Source organism: Protomyctophum parallelum (genome assembly GCF_964188405.1).
Source record: "Protomyctophum parallelum genome assembly, chromosome: 21".
Taxonomy (NCBI): Eukaryota; Metazoa; Chordata; class Actinopteri; order Myctophiformes; family Myctophidae; genus Protomyctophum; species Protomyctophum parallelum.
In genome coordinates, this window is record NC_139713.1 from 3,289,742 (window position 1) to 3,306,361 (window position 16,620).

The window sequence follows — 16,620 nt, forward strand, 5'->3', positions numbered from 1 at the left end:
ACTAAATGTTGAACCTTGCAGGAGTGCATCATGTCAGATTAATAACTAAATGTTGAACCTTGTAGGAGTGCATCATGTCAGATTAATAACTAAATGAACCTTGTAGGAGTGCATCATGTCAGACTAATAACTAAATGATGAACCTTGTAGGAGTGCATCATGTCAGATTAATAACTAAATGAACCTTGTAGGAGTGCATCATGTCAGACTAATAACTAAATGATGAACCTTGTAGGAGTGCATCATGTCAGATTAATAACTAAATGAACCTTGTAGGAGTGCATCATGTCAGATTAATAACTAAATGAAACTTGTAGGAGTGCATCATGTCAGACTAATAACTAAATGAACCTTGTAGGAGTGCATCATGTCAGATTAATAACTAAATGAAACTTGTAGGAGTGCATCATGTCAGACTAATAACTAAATGAACCTTGTAGGAGTGCATCATGTCAGACTAATAACTAAATGAACCTTGTAGGAGTGCATCATGTCAGATTAATAACTAAATGAACCTTGTAGGAGTGCATCATGTCAGATTAATAACTAAATGAACCTTGTAGGAGTGCATCATGTCAGACTAATAACTAAATGATGAACCTTGTAGGAGTGCATCATGTCAGACTAATAACTAAAGGTCGAACCTTGCAGGAGTGCATCATGTCAGACTAATAACTAAATGAACCTTGTAGGAGTGCATCATGTCAGACTAATAACTAAATGAACCTTGTAGGAGTGCATCATGTCAGATTAATAACTAAATGAACCTTGTAGGAGTGCATCATGTCAGATTAATAACTAAATGAACCTTGTAGGAGTGCATCATGTCAGACTAATAACTAAATGTTGAACCTTGCAGGAGTGCATCATGTCAGATTAATAACTAAATGTTGAACCTTGTAGGAGTGCATCATGTCAGATTAATAACTAAATGAACCTTGTAGGAGTGCATCATGTCAGACTAATAACTAAATGAACCTTGTAGGAGTGCATCATGTCAGACTAATAACTAAATGTTGAACCTTGCAGGAGTGCATCATGTCAGATTAATAACTAAATGAACCTTGTAGGAGTGCATCATGTCAGATTAATAACTAAATGAACCTTGTAGGAGTGCATCATGTCAGACTAATAACTAAATGTTGAACCTTGCAGGAGTGCATCATGTCAGATTAATAACTAAATGAACCTTGTAGGAGTGCATCATGTCAGACTAATAACTAAATGATGAACCTTGCAGGAGTGCATCATGTCAGACTAATAACTAAATGAACCTTGTAGGAGTGCATCATGTCAGATTAATAACGAAAGGATGAACCTTGCAGGAGTGCATCATGTCAGATTAATAACTAAATGAACCTTGTAGGAGTGCATCATGTCAGATTAATAACTAAATGAACCTTGTAGGAGTGCATCATGTCAGATTAATAACTAAATGAACCTTGTAGGAATGCATCATGTCAGACTAATAACTAAATGATGAACCTTGCAGGAGTGCAGCATGTCAGATTAATAACTAAATGATGAACCTTGCAGGAGTGCATCATGTCAGATTAATAACTAAATGAACCTTGTAGGAGTGCATCATGTCAGATTAATAACTAAAGGATGAACCTTGCAGGAATGCAGCATGTCGGCGATGGCCCTCCGGCTCAGGTTGGCGGTGGCGATCACGTCCTCCTGGCGACAGGAGTTCCCGGCGGCCACGGCCTTGGCCGTCGCCATGGTGATGCCTTTGGTCATGCGGATGAACTCCTCCGGCGTGGCCGTCTTGGGAGGCGGCTCGGCGCTGCTGAACACCTGGAGAGAGACGGAACGGCGCTTAGAAGACGCTCTGAACAGTAGAATATCCACCAAAGAAAAGCAATAATATGTACATAAACACTATACTACAGTAGGATGTCAGGTCAATAATGACCAGGCATCTGTCTAGTGTTATGGTCAGCTCCTGTTCGATGTGTTCGATGGTGTCTAGTCTACATAACAGCAGAGAGTGGAGGTCTTACGGCCAGCGCCTGTTTGATGTGTTCGATGGTGTCTAGTCTACATAACAGCAGAGAGAGTGGAGGTCTTACGGCCAGCTCCTGTTTGATGTGTTCGATGGTGGCCTCCAGGCCTCTGGTCCCCTTGGTGGCTTCGTCCTCCACGGCTTTCACCGTCTTCAACAACGACGTCACGTTGGTCACCATCACCTGGAGCAGCAGAGAGACAGGATCACAGCAAAAATAATTCCACAAAATGTAAACAAGGATCTGGGCCGGTGACAACCGATGGAAATACACTTCCCGGCATTCACATAATATGCAGGGGCTTCACGCTACTCTCATCCAGCTCCTCCCGTGCGTGCGTACGGTGTGTGCGTGCGTGCGTGCATGCGTGTGTGTGTGTGTGTGTGTGTGTGTGCGTGTGTGCGTGTGTGCGTGCGTGCGTGCGTGCGGAGCTGACCTTGGCGGAGCTCTTCAGCTGTAGCATGGCGGGGTCGTCGTGGGGTTTTCCCGCGGCTGCCTTGGTGGCGCTGATGAGGTCGCCCAGCGCCTTGGCCACGTCTTTGACGGCGTTGATGAGCACCACCTGGAAACCATTAAATGATTGGTTATTTATTATGGACATGGTGTCCACAGAGGTGTCCATAATGAATAATTAATTGCATTTTTATAACGGTTCATTCATTCATTCATACATTGGGAGGTGAAGGTTCATTCATTCATACATTGGGAGGTGAAGCGGCGAACAGTCGACGCCAGCGTTCCCACTTCCCCACATTCACACACCAACGGTGGCGAGCTCACACCGACCGACTCATTGGAGGCAATGTAGGGTTCAGTGTCTTTGCCCAAGGACACTTCAATGTAGGGTTCAGTGTCTTTGCCCAAGGACACTTCAATGTAGGGTTCAGTGTCTTGCCCAAGGACACTTCCACATGTGGACAGGAGGAGGAGCCGGGATTCGAACCGCCGACCCAGGGATCATTGGACGACCTGCTCTACCTCCTGAGCCACAGCCGCCCATAGCCCATAGCGCTCACATGCAGCATTTATTAACACAGTGTTCAAAAGGTGACGGCCCCTAGTTACAGTTAGATGAGTGGTGAAAACTCCTGCATTTGATCATCCATTTATTCCATTAGATTAGACCATAGACCATTTTTATGATTTTATGATCCAGAGTGAAGACATTCTCCGAGGTAAATGAGTTATGTTTTAGTTATTTTAAATATGCTACATGGCTGTATTCTTCTTGGAAAAATGCACAAAGAAAAAATACTCCAATGGAAAGGCTATACTATTTTACTTATATTGACCAATTTAGTAGGCTTTAACCTCGTCAGATAATCCCCACATAGCGTAAATTCACGAGAAATTAAAAGTTTCAAAAGTAGGCTATAGTAGTAGTTGTGAATTAGCAAAATGGACCTTTGGACTGAATGTTTCCTCTACGCTCGTGTTTGGCTTCTGTTTTCGCCAACGTTTTTTATTCAACCCGTTTAATTTCAAGGACCCCCAGTTTGACATGCATATTAGTCTATAGACTATGGGGTCCCATGACTCTGGGACCCCAATTCATATTGTAAAAATCTGTGTGAATTTCAGGTCCATTTGGTTCCATTTGTACACTCAAGAGTTACAGACCCATAAGGGTCCATTGGTTTCCAAACTATCATTTAGCTGGCGACCCCCTGGAACTCCCTCAAGGACCCCTGGGGGTCCCCGGACCCCCCACTGTCCTACAGACTAGTGTACCTGCGTCTCGGGGTCCTCGGCGCCCAGGCTGGCGGCCCCCAGTTTGACCACGTCGGCAAGCTTGGTGATGGTGGTGACGGAGGACTGGGCGGCCTGCGCCAGCCTCTCCTGACTGGCCCCGGCCCCCGACACCAGCAGCTTGGTGTCCTCCACCAGAGCCTTGGCCGTCTTCAGGATGTGTTCTCTGTGGGAAGAACACACAGCTCTGTTACGTCTGAGGGATGTCACCGATACGTTCCCATCCTGATAACACACAGCTCTGTTACGTCTGAGGGATGTCACCGATACGTTCCCCATCCTGATAACACACAGCTCTGTTACGTCTGAGGGATGTCACCGATACGTTCCCCATCCTGATAACACACAGCTCTGTTACGTCTCTAGGATGTCACCGATACGTTCCCATCCTGATAACACACAGCTCTGTTACGTCTGAGGGATGTCACCGATACGTTCCTATCCTGATAACACACAGCTCTGTTACGTCTGAGGGATGTCACCGATACGTTCCTATCCTGATAACACACAGCTCTGTTACGTCTGAGGGATGTCACCGATACGTTCCCCATCCTGATAACACAGCTCTGTTACGTCTGAGGGATGTCACCGATACGTTCCCCATCCTGATAACACACAGCTCTGTTACGTCTGAGGGATGTCACCGATACGTTCCCCATCCTGATAACACACAGCTCTGTTACGTCTGAGGGATGTCACCCATACGTTCCCCATCCTGATAACACACAGCTCTGTTACGTCTGAGGGATGTCACCGATACGTTCCCCATCCTGATAACACACAGCTCTGTTACGTCTGAGGGATGTCACCGATACGTTCCCCATCCTGATAACACACAGCTCTGTTACGTCTGAGGGATGTCACCGATACGTTCCCCATCCTGATAACACACAGCTCTGTTACGTCTCTAGGATGTCACCGATACGTTCCCCATCCTGATAACACACAGCTCTGTTACGTCTGAGGGATGTCACCGATACGTTCCCCATCCTGATAACACACAGCTCTGTTACGTCTCTAGGATGTCACCGATACGTTCCCCATCCTGATAACACACAGCTCTGTTACGTCTGAGGGATGTCACCGATACGTTCCCTATCCTGATAACACACAGCTCTGTTACGTCTGAGGGATGTCACCGATACGTTCCCTATCCTGATAACACACAGCTCTGTTACGTCTGAGGGATGTCACCGATACGTTCCCCATCCTGATAACACACAGCTCTGTTACGTCTGAGGGATGTCACCGATACGTTCCCCATCCTGATAACACACAGCTCTGTTACGTCTGAGGGATGTCACCGATACGTTCCCCATCCTGATAACACACAGCTCTGTTACGTCTCTAGGATGTCACCGATACGTTCCCCATCCTGATAACACACAGCTCTGTTACGTCTGAGGGATGTCACCGATACGTTCCCATCCTGATAACACACAGCTCTGTTACGTCTGAGGGATGTCACCGATACGTTCCCCATCCTGATAACACACAGCTCTGTTACGTCTGAGGGATGTCACCGATACGTTCCCCATCCTGATAACACACAGCTCTGTTACGTCTGAGGGATGTCACCCATACGTTCCCCATCCTGATAACACACAGCTCTGTTACGTCTGAGGGATGTCACCGATACGTTCCCCATCCTGATAACACACAGCTCTGTTACGTCTGAGGGATGTCACCGATACGTTCCCCATCCCGATAACACACAGCTCTGTTACGTCTGAGGGATGTCACCGATACGTTCCCCATCCTGATAACACACAGCTCTGTTACGTCTGAGGGATGTCACCGATACGTTCCCCATCCTGATAACACACAGCTCTGTTACGTCTGAGGGATGTCACCGATACGTTCCCCATCCTGATAACACACAGCTCTGTTACGTCTCTAGGATGTCACCGATACGTTCCCCATCCTGATAACACACAGCTCTGTTACGTCTGAGGGATGTCACCCATACGTTCCCCATCCTGATAACACACAGCTCTGTTACGTCTGAGGGATGTCACCGATACGTTCCCCATCCTGATAACACACAGCTCTGTTACGTCTGAGGGATGTCACCGATACGTTCCCCATCCTGATAACACCATTTGTGTTAGCCGGTACCAGTGTTACAACTTACAATGTAGGCATTCATCACATACATAAAAAGTAGTTATCATGAAACATGTGTATGGAATGGAGCAGCGATGGCGAACCTGCCTCGCCGCGGTTATGGCAGTAACCTACCTGTGATCGGCGAAGGTCTCCGAGTTCTCTCGGTTGAGCGTGCCGGCCGTGGCGAACATGATGGTGGTGTCCAGGTCGGCGATGATGCCCGCAACGGCGCTGGCCGCCGTGATGCACGCCTGGGTGCCGCGGTTACCCGCCTGGAGCGCTGCCAACACGTAGGAGACCTGGAGAGAGAGAACACATGTTACCGTGCGGTACGGTTACCCTAACCCTGGAGGACTAGAGAGAGAACACAGTTACAGTGTGGTACGGTTACCCTAACCCTGGAGGAGACCTAGAGAGAGAACACAGTTACCGTGTGGTACGGTTACCCTAACCCTGGAGGACTAGAGAGAGAACACAGTTACCGTGTGGTACGGTTACCCTAACCCTGGAGACCTAGAGAGAGAACACAGTTACCGTGTGGTACGGTTACCCTAACCCTGGAGGAGACCTAGAGAGAGAACACAGTTACCGTGTGGTACGGTTACCCTAACCCTGGAGGAGACCTAGAGAGAGGACACAGTTACCGTGTGGTACGGTTACCCTAACCCTGGAGACCTAGAGAGAGAACACAGTTACCGTGTGGTACGGTTACCCTAACCCTGGAGACCTAGAGAGAGAACACAGTTACCGTGTGGTACGGTTACCCTAACCCTGGAGGAGACCTAGAGAGAGAACACAGTTACCGTGTGGTACGGTTACCCTAACCCTGGAGGAGACCTAGAGAGAGAACACAGTTACCGTGTGGTACGGTTACCCTAACCCTGGAGGACTAGAGAGAGAACACAGTTACTGTGTGGTACGGTTACCCTAACCCTGGAGGACTAGAGAGAGAACACAGTTACCGTGTGGTACGGTTACCCTAACCCTGGAGGACTAGAGAGAGAACACAGTTACCGTGTGGTACGGTTACCCTAACCCTGGAGGACTAGAGAGAGAACACAGTTACCGTGTGGTACGGTTACCCTAACCCTGGAGACCTAGAGAGAGAACACAGTTACCGTGTGGTACGGTTACCCTAACCCTGGAGACCTAGAGAGAGAACACAGTTACCGTGTGGTACGGTTACCCTAACCCTGGAGGACTAGAGAGAGAACACAGTTACTGTGTGGTACGGTTACCCTAACCCTGGAGGAGACCTAGAGAGAGAACACAGTTACCGTGTGGTACGGTTACCCTAACCCTGGAGACCTAGAGAGAGAACACAGTTACAGTGTGGTACGGTTACCCTAACCCTGGAGGAGACCTAGAGAGAGAACACAGTTACCGTGTGGTACGGTTACCCTAACCCTGGAGACCTAGAGAGAGGACACAGTTACTGTGTGGTACGGTTACCCTAACCCTGGAGACCTAGAGAGAGAACACAGTTACCGTGTGGTACGGTTACCCTAACCCTGGAGGAGACCTAGAGAGAGAACACAGTTACCGTGTGGTACGGTTACCCTAACCCTGGAGGACTAGAGAGAGAACACAGTTACCGTGTGGTACGGTTACCCTAACCCTGGAGACCTAGAGAGAGAACACAGTTACCGTGTGGTACGGTTACCCTAACCCTGGAGGACTAGAGAGAGAACACAGTTACTGTGTGGTACGGTTACCCTAACCCTGGAGACCTAGAGAGAGAACACAGTTACCGTGTGGTACGGTTACCCTAACCCTGGAGACCTAGAGAGAGAACACAGTTACCGTGTGGTACGGTTACCCTAACCCTGGAGACCTAGAGAGAGAACACAGTTACCGTGTGGTACGGTTACCCTAACCCTGGAGGACTAGAGAGAGAACACAGTTACCGTGTGGTACGGTTACCCTAACCCTGGAGACCTAGAGAGAGAACACAGTTACCGTGTGGTACGGTTACCCTAACCCTGGAGGAGACCTAGAGAGAGAACACAGTTACCGTGTGGTACGGTTACCCTAACCCTGGAGACCTAGAGAGAGAACACAGTTACTGTGTGGTACGGTTACCCTAACCCTGGAGGACTAGAGAGAGAACACAGTTACTGTGTGGTACGGTTACCCTAACCCTGGAGGACTAGAGAGAGGACACAGTTACTGTGTGGTACGGTTACCCTAACCCTGGAGACCTAGAGAGAGAACACAGTTACTGTGTGGTACGGTTACCCTAACCCTGGAGGAGACCTAGAGAGAGAACACAGTTACTGTGTGGTACGGTTACCCTAACCCTGGAGGACTAGAGAGAGAACACAGTTACCGTGTGGTACGGTTACCCTAACCCTGGAGGAGACCTAGAGAGGACACAGTTACCGTGTGGTACGGTTACCCTAACCCTGGAGACCTAGAGAGAGAACACAGTTACCGTGTGGTACGGTTACCCTAACCCTGGAGGAGACCTAGAGAGAGAACACAGTTACCGTGTGGTACGGTTACCCTAACCCTGGAGACCTAGAGAGAGAACACAGTTACCGTGTGGTACGGTTACCCTAACCCTGGAGGACTAGAGAGAGAACACAGTTACCGTGTGGTACGGTTACCCTAACCCTGGAGACCTAGAGAGAGAACACAGTTACCGTGTGGTACGGTTACCCTAACCCTGGAGGACTAGAGAGAGAACACAGTTACTGTGTGGTACGGTTACCCTAACCCTGGAGGAGACCTAGAGAGAGAACACAGTTACCGTGTGGTACGGTTACCCTAACCCTGGAGGACTAGAGAGAGGACACAGTTACTGTGAGGTACGGTTACCCTAACCCTGGAGGACTAGAGAGAGGACACAGTTACTGTGTGGTACGGTTACCCTAACCCTGGAGACCTAGAGAGAGAACACAGTTACTGTGTGGTACGGTTACCCTAACCCTGGAGGACTAGAGAGAGAACACAGTTACCGTGTGGTACGGTTACCCTAACCCTGGAGACCTAGAGAGAGAACACAGTTACCGTGTGGTACGGTTACCCTAACCCTGGAGACCTAGAGAGAGAACACAGTTACTGTGTGGTACGGTTACCCTAACCCTGGAGGACTAGAGAGAGGACACAGTTACTGTGTGGTACGGTTACCCTAACCCTGGAGGACTAGAGAGAGAACACAGTTACCGTGTGGTACGGTTACCCTAACCCTGGAGACCTAGAGAGAGAACACAGTTACCGTGTGGTACGGTTACCCTAACCCTGGAGGACTAGAGAGAGAACACAGTTACTGTGTGGTACGGTTACCCTAACCCTGGAGGAGACCTAGAGAGAGAACACAGTTACCGTGTGGTACGGTTACCCTAACCCTGGAGGACTAGAGAGAGGACACAGTTACCGTGTGGTACGGTTACCCTAACCCTGGAGACCTAGAGAGAGAACACAGTTACCGTGTGGTACGGTTACCCTAACCCTGGAGGAGACCTAGAGAGAGAACACAGTTACCGTGTGGTACGGTTACCCTAACCCTGGAGGAGACCTAGAGAGAGAACACAGTTACCGTGTGGTACGGTTACCCTAACCCTGGAGGAGACCTAGAGAGAGGACACAGTTACCGTGTGGTACGGTTACCCTAACCCTGGAGACCTAGAGAGAGAACACAGTTACCGTGTGGTACGGTTACCCTAACCCTGGAGACCTAGAGAGAGAACACAGTTACCGTGTGGTACGGTTACCCTAACCCTGGAGGAGACCTAGAGAGAGAACACAGTTACCGTGTGGTACGGTTACCCTAACCCTGGAGGAGACCTAGAGAGAGAACACAGTTACCGTGTGGTACGGTTACCCTAACCCTGGAGGACTAGAGAGAGAACACAGTTACTGTGTGGTACGGTTACCCTAACCCTGGAGGACTAGAGAGAGAACACAGTTACCGTGTGGTACGGTTACCCTAACCCTGGAGGACTAGAGAGAGAACACAGTTACCGTGTGGTACGGTTACCCTAACCCTGGAGGACTAGAGAGAGAACACAGTTACCGTGTGGTACGGTTACCCTAACCCTGGAGACCTAGAGAGAGAACACAGTTACCGTGTGGTACGGTTACCCTAACCCTGGAGACCTAGAGAGAGAACACAGTTACCGTGTGGTACGGTTACCCTAACCCTGGAGGACTAGAGAGAGAACACAGTTACTGTGTGGTACGGTTACCCTAACCCTGGAGGAGACCTAGAGAGAGAACACAGTTACCGTGTGGTACGGTTACCCTAACCCTGGAGACCTAGAGAGAGAACACAGTTACAGTGTGGTACGGTTACCCTAACCCTGGAGACCTAGAGAGAGAACACAGTTACTGTGTGGTACGGTTACCCTAACCCTGGAGGAGACCTAGAGAGAGAACACAGTTACCGTGTGGTACGGTTACCCTAACCCTGGAGACCTAGAGAGAGAACACAGTTACAGTGTGGTACGGTTACCCTAACCCTGGAGGAGACCTAGAGAGAGAACACAGTTACCGTGTGGTACGGTTACCCTAACCCTGGAGACCTAGAGAGAGGACACAGTTACTGTGTGGTACGGTTACCCTAACCCTGGAGACCTAGAGAGAGAACACAGTTACCGTGTGGTACGGTTACCCTAACCCTGGAGGAGACCTAGAGAGAGAACACAGTTACCGTGTGGTACGGTTACCCTAACCCTGGAGGACTAGAGAGAGAACACAGTTACCGTGTGGTACGGTTACCCTAACCCTGGAGACCTAGAGAGAGAACACAGTTACCGTGTGGTACGGTTACCCTAACCCTGGAGGACTAGAGAGAGAACACAGTTACTGTGTGGTACGGTTACCCTAACCCTGGAGACCTAGAGAGAGAACACAGTTACCGTGTGGTACGGTTACCCTAACCCTGGAGACCTAGAGAGAGAACACAGTTACCGTGTGGTACGGTTACCCTAACCCTGGAGACCTAGAGAGAGAACACAGTTACCGTGTGGTACGGTTACCCTAACCCTGGAGGACTAGAGAGAGAACACAGTTACCGTGTGGTACGGTTACCCTAACCCTGGAGACCTAGAGAGAGAACACAGTTACCGTGTGGTACGGTTACCCTAACCCTGGAGGAGACCTAGAGAGAGAACACAGTTACCGTGTGGTACGGTTACCCTAACCCTGGAGACCTAGAGAGAGAACACAGTTACTGTGTGGTACGGTTACCCTAACCCTGGAGGACTAGAGAGAGAACACAGTTACTGTGTGGTACGGTTACCCTAACCCTGGAGGACTAGAGAGAGGACACAGTTACTGTGTGGTACGGTTACCCTAACCCTGGAGACCTAGAGAGAGAACACAGTTACTGTGTGGTACGGTTACCCTAACCCTGGAGGAGACCTAGAGAGAGAACACAGTTACTGTGTGGTACGGTTACCCTAACCCTGGAGGACTAGAGAGAGAACACAGTTACCGTGTGGTACGGTTACCCTAACCCTGGAGGAGACCTAGAGAGGACACAGTTACCGTGTGGTACGGTTACCCTAACCCTGGAGACCTAGAGAGAGAACACAGTTACCGTGTGGTACGGTTACCCTAACCCTGGAGGAGACCTAGAGAGAGAACACAGTTACCGTGTGGTACGGTTACCCTAACCCTGGAGACCTAGAGAGAGAACACAGTTACCGTGTGGTACGGTTACCCTAACCCTGGAGACCTAGAGAGAGGACACAGTTACCGTGTGGTACGGTTACCCTAACCCTGGAGGACTAGAGAGAGAACACAGTTACCGTGTGGTACGGTTACCCTAACCCTGGAGACCTAGAGAGAGAACACAGTTACCGTGTGGTACGGTTACCCTAACCCTGGAGGACTAGAGAGAGAACACAGTTACTGTGTGGTACGGTTACCCTAACCCTGGAGGAGACCTAGAGAGAGAACACAGTTACCGTGTGGTACGGTTACCCTAACCCTGGAGGACTAGAGAGAGGACACAGTTACTGTGAGGTACGGTTACCCTAACCCTGGAGGACTAGAGAGAGGACACAGTTACTGTGTGGTACGGTTACCCTAACCCTGGAGACCTAGAGAGAGAACACAGTTACTGTGTGGTACGGTTACCCTAACCCTGGAGGACTAGAGAGAGAACACAGTTACCGTGTGGTACGGTTACCCTAACCCTGGAGACCTAGAGAGAGAACACAGTTACCGTGTGGTACGGTTACCCTAACCCTGGAGACCTAGAGAGAGAACACAGTTACTGTGTGGTACGGTTACCCTAACCCTGGAGGACTAGAGAGAGGACACAGTTACTGTGTGGTACGGTTACCCTAACCCTGGAGGACTAGAGAGAGAACACAGTTACCGTGTGGTACGGTTACCCTAACCCTGGAGACCTAGAGAGAGAACACAGTTACCGTGTGGTACGGTTACCCTAACCCTGGAGGACTAGAGAGAGAACACAGTTACTGTGTGGTACGGTTACCCTAACCCTGGAGGAGACCTAGAGAGAGAACACAGTTACCGTGTGGTACGGTTACCCTAACCCTGGAGGACTAGAGAGAGGACACAGTTACCGTGTGGTACGGTTACCCTAACCCTGGAGACCTAGAGAGAGAACACAGTTACCGTGTGGTACGGTTACCCTAACCCTGGAGGAGACCTAGAGAGAGAACACAGTTACCGTGTGGTACGGTTACCCTAACCCTGGAGGACTAGAGAGAGAACACAGTTACCGTGTGGTACGGTTACCCTAACCCTGGAGACCTAGAGAGAGAACACAGTTACCGTGCGGTACGGTTACCCTAACCCTGGAGACCTAGAGAGAGAACACAGTTACCGTGTGGTACGGTTACCCTAACCCTGGAGGAGACCTAGAGAGAGAACACAGTTACCGTGTGGTACGGTTACCCTAACCCTGGAGGACTAGAGAGAGAACACAGTTACTGTGTGGTACGGTTACCCTAACCCTGGAGGACTAGAGAGAGAACACAGTTACTGTGTGGTACGGTTACCCTAACCCTGGAGGAGACCTAGAGAGAGAACACAGTTACCGTGTGGTACGGTTACCCTAACCCTGGAGACCTAGAGAGAGAACACAGTTACCGTGTGGTACGGTTACCCTAACCCTGGAGGAGACCTAGAGAGAGAACACAGTTACCGTGTGGTACGGTTACCCTAACCCTGGAGGAGACCTAGAGAGAGAACACAGTTACCGTGTGGTACGGTTACCCTAACCCTGGAGGACTAGAGAGAGGACACAGTTACCGTGTGGTACGGTTACCCTAACCCTGGAGGACTAGAGAGAGAACACAGTTACCGTGTGGTACGGTTACCCTAACCCTGGAGGACTAGAGAGAGAACACAGTTACCGTGTGGTACGGTTACCCTAACCCTGGAGACCTAGAGAGAGAACACAGTTACCGTGTGGTACGGTTACCCTAACCCTGGAGGAGACCTAGAGAGAGAACACAGTTACCGTGTGGTACGGTTACCCTAACCCTGGAGACCTAGAGAGAGAACACAGTTACCGTGTGGTACGGTTACCCTAACCCTGGAGACCTAGAGAGAGAACACAGTTACCGTGTGGTACGGTTACCCTAACCCTGGAGGAGACCTAGAGAGAGAACACAGTTACCGTGTGGTACGGTTACCCTAACCCTGGAGACCTAGAGAGAGAACACAGTTACCGTGTGGTACGGTTACCCTAACCCTGGAGGACTAGAGAGAGAACACAGTTACAGTGTGGTACGGTTACCCTAACCCTGGAGGACTAGAGAGAGAACACAGTTACCGTGTGGTACGGTTACCCTAACCCTGGAGGACTAGAGAGAGAACACAGTTACCGTGTGGTACGGTTACCCTAACCCTGGAGACCTAGAGAGAGGACACAGTTACCGTGTGGTACGGTTACCCTAACCCTGGAGACCTAGAGAGAGAACACAGTTACCGTGTGGTACGGTTACCCTAACCCTGGAGACCTAGAGAGAGAACACAGTTACTGTGTGGTACGGTTACCCTAACCCTGGAGGAGACCTAGAGAGAGGACACAGTTACCGTGTGGTACGGTTACCCTAACCCTGGAGGACTAGAGAGAGGACACAGTTACCGTGTGGTACGGTTACCCTAACCCTGGAGACCTAGAGAGAGAACACAGTTACAGTGTGGTACGGTTACCCTAACCCTGGAGGACTAGAGAGAGAACACAGTTACTGTGTGGTACGGTTACCCTAACCCTGGAGGAGACCTAGAGAGAGAACACAGTTACCGTGTGGTACGGTTACCCTAACCCTGGAGACCTAGAGAGAGAACACAGTTACCGTGTGGTACGGTTACCCTAACCCTGGAGGACTAGAGAGAGGACACAGTTACCGTGTGGTACGGTTACCCTAACCCTGGAGACCTAGAGAGAGAACACAGTTACCGTGTGGTACGGTTACCCTAACCCTGGAGACCTAGAGAGAGAACACAGTTACCGTGTGGTACGGTTACCCTAACCCTGGAGGACTAGAGAGAGAACACAGTTACCGTGTGGTACGGTTACCCTAACCCTGGAGACCTAGAGAGAGAACACAGTTACCGTGTGGTACGGTTACCCTAACCCTGGAGACCTAGAGAGAGAACACAGTTACCGTGTGGTACGGTTACCCTAACCCTGGAGACCTAGAGAGAGGACACAGTTACCGTGTGGTACGGTTACCCTAACCCTGGAGGAGACCTAGAGAGAGAACACAGTTACCGTGTGGTACGGTTACCCTAACCCTGGAGACCTAGAGAGAGAACACAGTTACTGTGTGGTACGGTTACCCTAACCCTGGAGGACTAGAGAGAGAACACAGTTACCGTGTGGTACGGTTACCCTAACCCTGGAGGACTAGAGAGAGAACACAGTTACCGTGTGGTACGGTTACCCTAACCCTGGAGGACTAGAGAGAGAACACAGTTACCGTGTGGTACGGTTACCCTAACCCTGGAGGACAACAGTAAGACGGGAGGCTTTTAGAGAGAAAACGTTTTCCAATAGGAGCGGGTCATCCAAACCAACCGTTCCCGGGCCCGCATGGGGACCCATTGAAGTGTACGGATCGCTGCGACGTGAAAGCATTGAATACAGTTGAACGAAGTGTAGCCTCGGTACCAGGCTTTCATTTAGCCTCGGTACCAGGTACTCTGGTACCAGGTACTCTGGTACCAGGTACTCTGGCTAGCCTCGGTACCAGGCTTTCATTTTTGTTGGTGCAAAAATGGAAAGCCTGGAGGAACGCATTGGCCGCTCTGGTCTAAAAAGTGGGAGTCAACCCTTCCGGGTGGGCGTCGCTCCAAATGATGTGACGTAGCGCTGCACTAGGGGGGAGAGGAGGGGCCGGGGGTGACGGACAGATCGATGAGATCCAATCAGGGCGTGCGCAAAGCTGAGCCGCGACCCGCCCCTCTAGACCAGAAACCTAACACGTTAGCTCAGGCTAAACGAAGTGTACTCGGGGGGTGGAATAATCAAGGCCAATGTGAACCAGGCAAACCGTGTTCGGGAAAACAACGCATGTTCGCCAACCATAATCCGGTCGTTTCCCGCATGTCGGACCAATGACTGGTTGTCGTAAAAACGAACGGACCCCTAAATCCCCCCGCCCCACCCTCAGAGACGCTCTCTCCATCACCTCACCTTCTCAGACACTTTGCTCTCTCTCTCTATCACCTCACCTTCTCAGACACTTTGCTCTCTCTCTCTATCACCTCACCTTCTCAGACACTTTGCTCTCTCTCTCTCTATCACCTCACCTTCTCAGACACTTTGCTCTCTCTCTCTCTATCACCTCACCTTCTCAGACACTTTGCTCTCTCTCTCCATCACCTCACCTTCTCAGACACTTTGCTCTCTCTCTCTCTATCACCTCACCTTCTCAGACACTTTGCTCTCTCTCTCTCTATCACCTCACCTTCTCAGACACTTTGCTCTCTCTCTCTATCACCTCACCTTCTCAGACACATTGCTCTCTCTCTCTCTATCACCTCACCTTCTCAGACACTTTGCTCTCTCTCTCTCTATCACCTCACCTTCTCAGACACTTTGTGAGCGCTCTCCATCACCTCACCTTCTCAGACACTTTGCTCTCTCTCTCCATCACCTCACCTTCTCAGACACTTTGCTCTCTCTCTCTATCACCTCACCTTCTCAGACACTTTGCTCTCTCTCTCTCTATCACCTCACCTTCTCAGACACTTTGCTCTCTCTCTCTCTCTATCACCTCACCTTCTCAGACACTTTGCTCTCTCTCTCTCTATCACCTCACCTTCTCAGACACTTTGCTCTCTCTCTCCATCACCTCACCTTCTGAGACACTTTGCTCTCTCTCTCTATCACCTCACCTTCTCAGACACTTTGCTCTCTCTCTCTATCACCTCACCTTCTCAGACACTTTGCTCTCTCTCTCTCTCTATCACCTCACCTTCTCAGACACTTTGCTCTCTCTCTCTATCACCTCACCTTCTCAGACACTTTGCTCTCTCTCTCTATCACCTCACCTTCTCAGACACTTTGCTCTCTCTCTCTCTCTATCACCTCACCTTCTCAGACACTTTGCTCTCTCTCTATCACCTCACCTTCTCAGACACTTTGCTCTCTCTCTCTCTCTATCACCTCACCTTCTCAGACACTTTGCTCTCTCTCTCTATCACCTCACCTTCTCAGACACTTTGCTCTCTCTCTCTCCATCACCTCACCTTCTGAGACACTTTGCTCTCTCTCTCTATCACCTCACCTTCTCAGACACTTTGCTCTCTCTCTCCA

General features: G+C 50.0%; 1 protein-coding gene across 3 annotated transcripts in view; it reads right to left on the reverse strand.

Moving 5' to 3' along the window:
* tln1 (talin 1) overlaps positions 1 to 16,620 on the reverse strand; it is a 215,247-nt gene that overhangs the window by 37,172 nt on the left and 161,455 nt on the right. For all 3 annotated transcript variants that reach the window (XM_083793816.1, XM_083793817.1, XM_083793818.1), the window contains 5 exons: positions 6,000 to 6,166; positions 3,741 to 3,924; positions 2,446 to 2,571; positions 2,076 to 2,192; positions 1,615 to 1,800 (listed from right to left, as the gene is read on the reverse strand). In XM_083793816.1, coding sequence (XP_083649942.1) covers positions 1,615 to 1,800; positions 2,076 to 2,192; positions 2,446 to 2,571; positions 3,741 to 3,924; positions 6,000 to 6,166 — 780 coding nt within the window. The remainder of the gene's footprint in view (positions 1 to 1,614; positions 1,801 to 2,075; positions 2,193 to 2,445; positions 2,572 to 3,740; positions 3,925 to 5,999; positions 6,167 to 16,620) is intronic.